Consider the following 10,679-nt stretch of genomic DNA (forward strand, 5'->3'; position numbering starts at 1 on the left):
TTTTTTTTTTTTTTTTTTCAGTCGAGCCCTTTAAGTATTCTAAGTGTAAGAATGATTGCTTGTATTATTAGCGTGTGAAATTGGTAGAAATGCTGCACAATGTTGAACACTTAATAGACAACATTTTTGCATAATGCCGCCATTACTCTACAACACAAGAACATTTTCATCTTCTGTGCTTTTTTTTTTCTCCTGATGTTCTCTTCTCTGCCTTATGTAATCATAGTTTTGAAAAGCCAGGGATGAAACCCCACTGACAAGTAAAATGTACTGCACATTCAATAACTGCAAGCAATGCATAACATTTTTTATAAATTCATCCTTTTTCTTTGAAAGCAGAAAAAGCTAAAATTTTTTATTCTTTATTTTTTGAAATACCACAGTGTTTGTGACAGTTTTTTTTTTTTTTTTTCATTCTGATAATGACATGATTGTGTTTGCACTGACATGACGTACCACCAATGTTTGTTTCATTTCAAGTAGCTGTAAGAACAGAAAATCTAGTTTAGTGGAGCGCCATCATGCAGTGTGGGAGATGTGCCTTGGTGTAGGTGAAAGTGTTGACCTAAACACAGCGGTTAGCTTCCTTGCCTCTGGAGACTCATGTGTCCCCCGCCACTGTGTTTCATGAGAACAGTAGCAAAAAAAAAAATAATAATGAAAACAAAGGGAGTTGTCCTGTCACCCCTTCGGTCTTGTAAAGTAAGTGCAGAAGTATGAAGCCAGCTCTCCCCCTAATGGTTAAAGTGTTGGCCAGCTGCCCCAGGCAGATGTTGGCATTTCCTACAGACTGTCTGTGCAAACTTTACCACAGCAAACAGCAAAAAGGAAAACTGCACAGACAAGCTTTCGAAAGACAATTGCACAGATGTAACTTTCTGGAGTTCTGAGGGGTTTCTTGTTGGCCTGTTGCTTTAGTATCTTTGTATCGCTTGTGCAAGTGAGGCAACGGTGCAAACGCCTTCCCATACACTTCTAATAGATCTGCTAAATACACATCAATGCCCTCGCCTGCTTGTAGTGTGTTATAGCTAACATAAGGGAAGGTTTTGTGTCAAAAGTCACCACATTTTTTTCAGCAGCAGCTATTGTAAGTGACTCTGTTGTTGAATTATTTTTGGATATTGCTCGGTTGTCAAAACACAGAGCTTGTCTCACCTGAGAGGACACGTTCAAATCCTGAGTGAGTCAACATAGCTTGATTGCATCGTAACATGATTTACGTGCGTGTTGTTTTCGGAATAGATTTTATATCTGCAGCCAACCTTGACCCTAATTATATCAAATTCAGAGACAATGATACCGTTTGTTTGGATGTTTCAAGTAGATAAAAGCAAGTATGAATGATTTTCCAGAAATGTAATTGATTTTTTTTTTTTTTTTACATTAGGGGCCTGAACTGGAGGTCAGTAGATGAAGATTGTGCTGCACAAGATTCCTGACAGGGAGAATAGGACAGTGTCTGTATGCAGTTTATGGCAAATCTCATTGAAAAGTGCTGTTCGTGTGCACCATTCTTGCATCTGTACTTTGAGTATAACTTGGCTGAGACAGGCAGGCGTCGTACACGCACACTGTGTTTTGTATAAAGCAAGAAATTAGAAGTTTCTTAGTTAATTCGGGTTTTTTACATGTTTCTTGCACAAACACAAGTCAGTCTTAGCATCAAATGATTTTCTCTTCAGCTCTTTCAGCCAAATGCAACGTCAGTGCAAGAAAGACTTAACAGCGTCTTTATGATTATGAAAAATAACGTATTAAAATGAACACATGAATGTGCGTTACAGTGGACGCTATCGTGAACAGCAGTCTGACCCACATTGCACTCTGTATTATTTTGGCTCCCAAAGCTGAATGCACAACCGGTGCAGCCCTTACATTGAAATGGGAAAAAAATAAATAAATAAAATAAAGCAGTTTTACTGGGAGAGGGGTGAGCCACACTCCAATAAAAATCAGCAGTCATAGGAAATGAGGATTGCCATTTCAACTGAAAAAATCCTTAATTATATAATAAGCCAGCCTACTGGGGGCTGTGCAGGCAAGATAAGAGCACTAGCTGCTCACTGTTTAAAGTCCTTACAGTTAAACAGCAGTGTCAACTCCACTAGATGTGTGTTTAGTAAGATGGCTTCATTTTTCTAGAGTGCTACACACGGATATCTAAAGCGTGTTTGGAGGTGCTTCTGATGGACCTAACCTGTCTAATACAGCTTTGATAGATGAAGCAGTGATATGTTAAACAAGGCGGCAATGATGGTTAGTGTACTGTGTGTGTGTGTGCGTGTGTGTGTGTGTCTCGACATCAACACAATGGATGTCCTGCAGGCGCTCTGTTTTGTTCTACAAAGACCTCCTCTCAGGCATCACAGGGTTCACGAGCTCATATACACGAGATCAAGCATTTTCTGTGGTCGGAAGATTTTTCTTTTTAATGCAGCTGTACAGTGTTTTTTTTCTTCTTTTTTTTTCCACAATCTGTCTGTGAATAAGGGTGAGACGGAGGGTTATGTGAAGTTGACAGCAAAGGAGATTGCTGTTAAGAGATCAGTGCATTTTTCTTTCTCCTTGACTGTTTTTTTTCCCCTTGTATTGCCAGTGTTATTGGCCTTTAGTAGGCATATGGATTTTCAAAAGGCATTTTATTAGTCTGAGTTGCTCTTACTCACAGGGCAAAGGTGGTAAGTCATGTACAGTACTTCTTTTTTATCCCCCACCAAGTTTGGACCTGCAGGATGAACTCGGGTCAAGCTTTTATATTTCCCCCTAATGCCTCCTTCTCTTTCCCGACATACCTCTTTTGCTTTACGCTGGAAGTCAAGTCCAGCCGGCTGAGAAGCTGAAACCCGAAAGTGCTGAGAATATTTAGGAGGTTCTTGCTGGTAGCAGTTAATCAGGTCTAATAGGGAAGCAGCACGTAGTATTTCAAGTGTTTGGGTTCGAAATGCTCGAGAGAAATTCCAATCTTTAACACCATGATCCTGTGTTACTCTTCTTATTCAACAGCCGATGTTGTTTTACAAGTACTCCTTCACATTATGCATGGCAACATTTACACTGCAACCTTTACTAGTTTATTAGCATGGTGGAAGTATTTTTAGCAAAGTGCCTGTTTTGTGTTGTGCATGATTCTACAAAAGTGAATGTTACTCCTGTGCATAATACACACAGCATGTAGATTATATTTAGAATATCATACTGGATTCACCCTTAATTCTGTTTGTTTCAAATTACATTAAACCTAAATTCTGCTCCATTTTGTCAGCCCATTTTAGACCAAAATTGAACACGTAGTCTCAAAATGCAGTAAGTATCTGTAATGTGAGCTGCGGCCAAGTCCTTCGAGACGAACGTATGAATCCAGTGATGTGTTCTTTTGATTTGAACGTGTCCGTTTGAGTCGTAGCGAGGGAGACTTGTACTCGTTGGGTGGTTCTTAGCTGCTCTGCTCCTTGCTGTGTTTGTATGCAGGCACCAACCCGTCAAGGCCCGGAGGTTTCCCTGGTGCTAACAGTCCAGGGCCTGTGGCTGACCTGTATGGACCTAGCAGCCAGGATTCAGCTGTGGGCAACTACATCAGTGCTGCTAGCCCTCAGCCTGGCTCTGGGTTTGGCCCCAGCATCACAGTGAGTACCCCGATTCAGACTTTGTGTCACGTCTGGCTGCACCATGAGCTCAGTTGCCTCTTCTGTGTCAGAATACCGTCACTAAAATTAGACACTAAGAAAACGCACACAGCCTATGATTGTGACAGTCTGTAAAACAGCTCTATATTAACAGTAGGGCTTATTAATTAAAGCATGTTACACTCCCTCACTGAAGCGATCAAAATAACCACCACCTGCCTCCTAAATTCCAACGAGTACAATTAAGCCGTTCGGTGCAGTCGGAGAGTTTAGTTCATTTCTTTCTTCTGTCAGGTTCGGAGGTCCCATAAGCATTTTGTACGTCAGGGTAAACCCCATCTTAGGTCTGAAAGTTATCTGTGTCAAATGCAAATGTTTATTCCCCTTAGCTGTTGCACAAATCACCTCACTTCAGACCCAGTGTCACCCCCCCTCCTTCCCCCCCACCAGAACAAATTTCTCTTATTTTTAGAAACCCATCTGTCCCAGAGCTTGAGTTTGCTCCATGCCTAGGACAACGCTCCCGAGCAGGTTTCGTCTCTCCCAGTGTCCTTGTCCAGGTGTAGCTGCTCAGCCACACGCTGTTTCATCTCTCTCCTCGCTGATCAGTTAGCTGCTGGTTGCCATGTCAACTCGTAGGTGTAAGGAAAGGAGAAAAAAAAAGCTAGTAGAGGTGACAGCGACAAAGAGGCTGCTCTCAGTCTGACGGCGTCTACAGATTTTCGAGGATGAACCCAGACGCGTGTCTTAGCCGGTGTGGCGCTGTAGGTGGAGTGCAGCAACCTGCTAAGAATGACTGTAATCACACTACAGAAATGCACCGAAAGGCCTCTAACCCCGTGTTCCTGACGAAGATAATAATCTATTACTGTAAACTCACGTCTTGGAGAGATCATCTTAAAGCCAGTAAGAGCATCTTAACTGACGAGAATAACTCTGAGGAGAAAGTTAAACCAATTAGATTTTGAAGCTATTAAATGGGACATGGCTGCTCTGCCTCTGTTCTCCAACATTGCACACAGCATTGAGGAAGTCAGGAGGGATGCTTTCTTATTCCGTTTCAGTGGCTCCATCCAGGAAGTAGAGGATGCAGGATCTTAAAGTGGCATTTTCATTTACTAGAAAAAAAAAGTGGATCAACAAGCATCATGTTTAACTGTGTAATAATTCAAACAGCTGCTGTCAAGTAAGATTCAAAGGTTGCCCACCGTATAACCCAGCGTTTAAATATTAGCATCTCCATTTAGTCAAAATAAATGTGATTACTCAGCCTGCAGCCCAGAGGTTCTACATTATGTTTAAGGACCTCGTTGTCAATAAAGTGACCAAACTCTCCAAAAGAAGTCTCAATCAGCTATTTGTTTACTCTGTGTGTTTGTCTTCTCGGACCTCACTGAATAATTAATCCCCTCCCCCAAAAAAATATTGCTACCGTGTGAGTTTTACGGCCCCTCGCAGGGTGCAGCGGGGCTGAGATCCCCGAGTCACGTTGGAGCATGTTTGTGCTGCTTTACACGACTGAACCGAGTGACACAGTATAAACTATAAAAATAACACCTGCTTTCAGAAAGAAGCTAATTAATGCACGGCTTAACTGAGACGGAATAACGACAAGCCCATTAGTAGCGCAAGACTACAGGGTTGAAGACACTCTTTTCAAACTTTATAGTCCACATCATTAACTTGAATTTCCTACTACAGTAACCAGAAAGTATGAAGAGGATTAATTTGGCATTTTTCTGTCGTCTGCATTGACTCACTATTAAATTACTTTGTAGTTTTATACACTTTTAAATGTATTTCAAGTTGAGTTTAGGAATGTTTATCATTTGATCTGATTGTGGTGGGAGTTTTTTTTTTGCTTTTTAGTTATGCTTTTGTTCCAAATTCAGATTTACACTGTGGTTTGGAATCACAGTTCTACTCCCAATTCTCTTTTGTGAGAAGTAGTTTGTGCATTAAACCAGCAGGGACTGAGTGTAAGAGCTTAGCGAGGATGAGGTGAACGTGAGGCTGTAACAGTGCATCCTCAGTATGGGATAGTATCACCAGGAGCAAATGTACAAATAGCTCATTTTAATTTCTGCGAGCTTGTGTAATTGATTTATGATATCCAGGCAAAACCAGAAGCTTAAGAGGGGGGAAAAAAAACATTTTTATTGTCTTTTTGCTACCCAAGCAAAGCCTCTCTTATTAATTGTTTTAGGTCCACTGGCTATCTGCCATAATCTGTTGGTCTCAGAGTAGGAAGCAAAATATTTGTTATGAAAGACCAGGCTGGCTCATTTTCAAGGCAGATTTACCAGCAGATAGTTTACAGATGGAAATGAGGCCATTTGTTTCTATTATTTTTCATTTGGTGCAACAGTTTGTAACCCTGAGTCAGAGGAGGTAAAAACAAGCATTTCAATACAGAAATACTGTAAACCCTGGGCGGAAATGTTTCCCTTTTCATCATTTTAATATGAAAACTGTTGAATTTATGAAACAGACCGCTGAAGAATATAGTGTATTTTAGCCAGATAATTCAGGCCATTCTTTGTGATTCCTTTACAGAATGTCAATTTGTGCCCGTGATACCACTACGTACTAAATCACCACTTCAGAATTACCCAGTGAATCAAACGGAGTGCAGTAAAGCAGAGAGGTGATGCAGCAGCCCTCTGACTCCCTGCTCTCGGCGAGATGATCTCTCTATTCAGAACATTAAAACGGGAAATGATTCAGAACTAAAATGTGCTTTATAATTCATTTCTTTACCGAGGATGCTGTTGAACTGAATACGTATAAGATCATCATATCTCACAACCTCATGGATGACTTCAGATTCGCTGATTTGTCCCTCTGTTTCACGCTCCGCCGACTTTATTAATCCCTTTTAGCCAGTATGAAAACAGCCACTGTGAAGGAGCAGTAATGAACTTAACTGTTTTTTTATGCAAGACAATTAGAGTGCAATTAGTTGATTGAGGTGATAAAGACAAATAATCGCGGCTGAAAGTGCTTCTCTTTTCACGGCGGTGTTTGAATCCAAGGATTTCTACAGACCTGTCAGCAGGAGAGCTCACAGTGTCCTGATAACTGAGCTGCATAATGGAAACCATTCAGCGCTCAAAAACACACTGATCTTACTGAAGGGTGTTTATGATCCTATTCTCTGCATGCTTTCAGATTAAATCATTGTGTATGTTAGCATGAATGGGGATTGTGTGTATTGTTATTATTACTTTTATCTCTTTCAAATATCTTTATTTAGACTATTTTTCACCGAGTCCTTGCAACCTGAGCACCGCATTGTAACAGAACGCAGGATCTGAAAGTCGCTCCGCCTTGAATGATTGAACACAATATGAATCATTGACTTTATAGAGCATAGCTAACTCTTTTTAACATCTCAAATGAGTTTTACTTCTGTTGTAATTTTGCAGCCTGTGTGTCACTGCGAGCACTGTTTCTCCATTCCGAGGCTATGAAAAGAGAAGTGCATTGACATAGCGATAGCCTCCTGCTCTGCTGCTCAACGTGATCCAACTGAATCAAAACGTTCACATTCATGCTAGCTTGAAGGAAGTTGATATGATACTCACTTTTCTCTCTTTGAAATGCATACTGACAAAAGCACTAACTGTACACTTTTAGGGCCCGTTGATTGCGACAGCTTTTACAAATGGATACCATTGAACAGGTGGCCGGTTGCCATCTCATCAGAGGTATTGCATTTTATTTACTGTGCATTTCTGTCCTCCTAATATGTGTTCATCGCATTGTCCGTTGTGTCTTCACCCCCTCTCGATAAGCTGGTAGTGAAGTGTGAGTGTGACGGAGCTCTTCTCGCCTCTGTTGGGTTAAAGGTGGAGTATGCGATTGTGATCCAGGACGCTTTCATGCAGTCTGACTCTGTAAATGGAAAACAAACATGTCCCTGTGTACATTTGTGCTCGTGCACATATCTAACATCCATCTCTGAGAAATTGTGTTTCGATACAACTGAACTGCATTCTGAATTACATTTAGAGGGAAACATGTGCTCAGCTGGATTAGATTTAGACTGACTTTATTAATCCCAGAGAGAAATTCAGTTGTTGCAGCAGCAATATTCAACAAAGAGGTAAACAAGCAAACACACAACACAGAATATTAGGGTTTAAAATGAAGGTTAAATAAAGTAAAATAAGATAAAAATATAGAAAATATAATATAGAAAAGTCAACAAATTTACAAGAATATAGAAGAGATAACAGAAATGTGCTTATAATGAAGCATTAAAGAGTCTTATAGCTGTCGGGAGGAATGACCTCCTGTAACGCTCCTTGGAGCAGCAGGGTTGTATCAGTCTGTTGCTGAAGCTGCTCCTCAGATTGTCCACAGTTTGATGGAGGGGGTGTGAGGTGTTGTCCATGATGACCTGCAGTCTGGTCCTCTGCTCCACCACCACCTCCTCCTCCAGGGTGACCAACTGACAGCCAGCAACAGAATGGGCTTTCCTGATGAGTTTGTTCAGTCTGTTGGTGTCCTTGATGCCTGCGGCCCCAGAACACAACAGCAGAGAAGATGGCCGCCATAGACTGATCAAACATCAGGAGCATGCGGTTGCACACATTGAAGGGCCTGAGCCTCGTGACAAAGTAGAGCTGGCTCAGGCCCTTCTTGTAGACTGTTGGTGGACCACTCCAGCTTGTTGTCCAGACTCACTGCTAGGTACTTGTAAGTCTGGACAATCTCAGCATCACCTTTGTTTGTGATGTCTCTAAGCAACACATCTTTAGCTTGACAATCATTCGGCAGCTTTCCACTGCAGAAACCTGGGTCCAGCATGAGGTTTTTGTGTCCATTACAGTGTAGGATCTTAATATGAACTCAGTGCACCAAAATAGAGACAAACGCTACTCCAGTTCTATCAGCATGTAGGAGCTAGAACAATGGAGGTCTGTCACGTTGGCCTATAATGTAATTCTCCATTGTTGAAGGCGATCCCAGCATCCCGACAGGGCAAAGCAATGGTGCTTATCGTCATCTTTGAGTCCAACCAATCAGCAATGAGACCCAAACAGCAGTTTGACAGAGAGAAGTACCTACCTCTGGAGTAGCTGCTTTTTTTTTCCCTCCCAAAATCAGCCCTGAAAGAAATTGTGAGGCAGCTCCTGCAGTCAGAACACACGTCGCCCTACGACGGCCCTCAAGTTCCTGCAGTGGAAAACGGCTCACTTATTTAAACTTTATTTAATCAGGACGTCTGTTGAGATTAAAATCTGTTTTTGGTGGGAGACCTGACCAACATTAAGTTACAAATAGAAGATGGAGCTTGACACCAGTAACACAGAACAAAGTAAAACGTAAGATACACAAAATACAATCCAGCTCAGGAGGAGCAGTGTTCAGTCACACATCCTATGATCAGACACACTCATGAAGCTGAAGAGTGTTCAGAAGGTTGTTCCAGGACCAGGGAGCAACATAGAAGAAGGCTGCTCTACCTAGTGTAGAGCTTCTTTGTTATATAGAGCAGGTACCCTGCTAATCCAGAAAATAGAGTACAAATTGGGAAAAGCTCATATTTTAACCCAAATCATAACATTTCCCCAAACCTAACCAAATAGTTTTGGTGCCTGACTTTAACTAAGCTCCTAACAAGCAGTCGTCTTTGTGTTAAGCGTGACGTTTTGGTCTAACAGTGTAGTTGTGGTGCCTAAAGCTTAACCAAACCGCAAGTGAAAAACAACAAACTGTGGCGACCTCTCTCACTACGACACAATCTAATCTTTTGGGGAGAAGATGGTAACACACATGGTAATGCAGTTTAGTTGTACAGGAGGGTAACTGGTAGGAGACAGAGTTGCTAACGAGGAAAACATCAAGAATCTTTCTCTGAAATCGCAGACTCCACCTTTAACCACAAAAATAAAGAAGATAAGAATTATCATTCAATAAAAGAAATGCAGTCATTGACCAACTGAAGGAAAAGTTTCTACCGGGGTCACACACACACTCCTACTGCCAGTTCTTTAGTTTGTCTTTCTTCTGTCTGATTAACGTTTTCAGTATATTTCCATCTTAAATAGACTTTTTAGTCGTTCCAATCATGTGTATTTGTCAATCTGTCACACACACACCACTTAATAATGTTTTGTGTGATGAGTTCTCGTCACTTTTCTTAAAACTGTGTAGAAATAAAAGCACAAACAGTTTCAGTAGCAAGTGGTCCGGCTGTAAACGTGTGAGAGGATCTGAGTGCTTTACCTCGTCCCTCCATTACATCCATACTGTTAGCAAAACTGTTTGATATAAAAGCCAGACAAAAACGGCCTTTTGTCTGCTTCCAGCTATTTTGGTAGACGTGTGTGGGGCTCGTTTGTGGCTCACATTTGTGTAGAAATGTTCAGCTGAGCATTCCTCCCATCACCAGACTCCACAGTGGGGCTGGAAGAACATGATTACTAAATTAACAAGTGGTGTAAGTCTGTCGTATGTTAGTCACCTGTAGACTGTTAAATACAAGTTGTTGCTCAGCGTGATGTGTAGTTTCGCCCACAGCAAGTCGTGACCTGCTGCAGTTTCTGATCATTCCTTTCACGTTTGTTTCATGTTATTATGCAGCCCAAAATATTACCTGGAAGACATAGATTGTTTTTTTTGTCTATTAAATGTCACATAATTTGGATAAATGTGCCGTTTCTAATGCTGTCGTTCTCTCTTCCTTTTTTTTTTTTATTTTGTTATCACCCAGCAGAGTATATCTGGTGGCCCAGGAAAGACAGGACGAAGTTTCTAATTGGCTTTGTGTGCAGGTGATGCTAATCCAACTTCAAGCACTACGGCGTCACCGAGGCAAAACGAACGAAAGTCGGAACCATATGAAGAAGAAAAGAAAAACGTTAGTCATCTCAGAAAAATAACAACTGCTGTACTATAATCCAAACCTCCTATAACTTTACAACCTGGTTTGGTATGATGTTTCACGTCCAGTTCATTCACCTATTTCCTTCCTCTGTTTCTGTTCTGATTAGTTCTTAGCCAGTCATTTTAGTTGAACCTTAATTTTGTGTCATTTTTTTT

The 10,679-nt window shown here is 41.2% G+C and overlaps 1 protein-coding gene across 8 annotated transcripts in view; it reads left to right on the forward strand.

Annotated features, from left to right (window-relative positions):
• The window catches only part of LOC103359323 (RNA-binding protein Musashi homolog 2), a 249,750-nt gene extending 239,077 nt beyond the window's left edge, over positions 1 to 10,673 (forward strand). For 6 of the 8 annotated variants that reach the window (XM_008284604.1, XM_008284609.1, XM_008284608.1 and 3 more), the window contains 3 exons: positions 3,472 to 3,626; positions 7,266 to 7,336; positions 10,354 to 10,673. In XM_008284604.1, the coding sequence (XP_008282826.1) occupies positions 3,472 to 3,626; positions 7,266 to 7,307 (197 nt within the window). In that variant the 3' untranslated portion in view covers positions 7,308 to 7,336; positions 10,354 to 10,673. Of the gene's footprint in view, positions 1 to 3,471; positions 3,627 to 7,265; positions 7,337 to 10,350 lie in introns of all 8 variants that reach the window. The other 2 variants (XM_008284605.1, XM_008284606.1) reach the window with 2 other exon arrangements.
• Positions 10,674 to 10,679: the final 6 nt, after the last annotated feature.

The sequence above is a fragment of the Stegastes partitus genome, unplaced genomic scaffold (genome assembly GCF_000690725.1).
Source record: "Stegastes partitus isolate 25-593 unplaced genomic scaffold, Stegastes_partitus-1.0.2 Scaffold366, whole genome shotgun sequence".
Taxonomy (NCBI): domain Eukaryota; kingdom Metazoa; phylum Chordata; class Actinopteri; family Pomacentridae; genus Stegastes; species Stegastes partitus.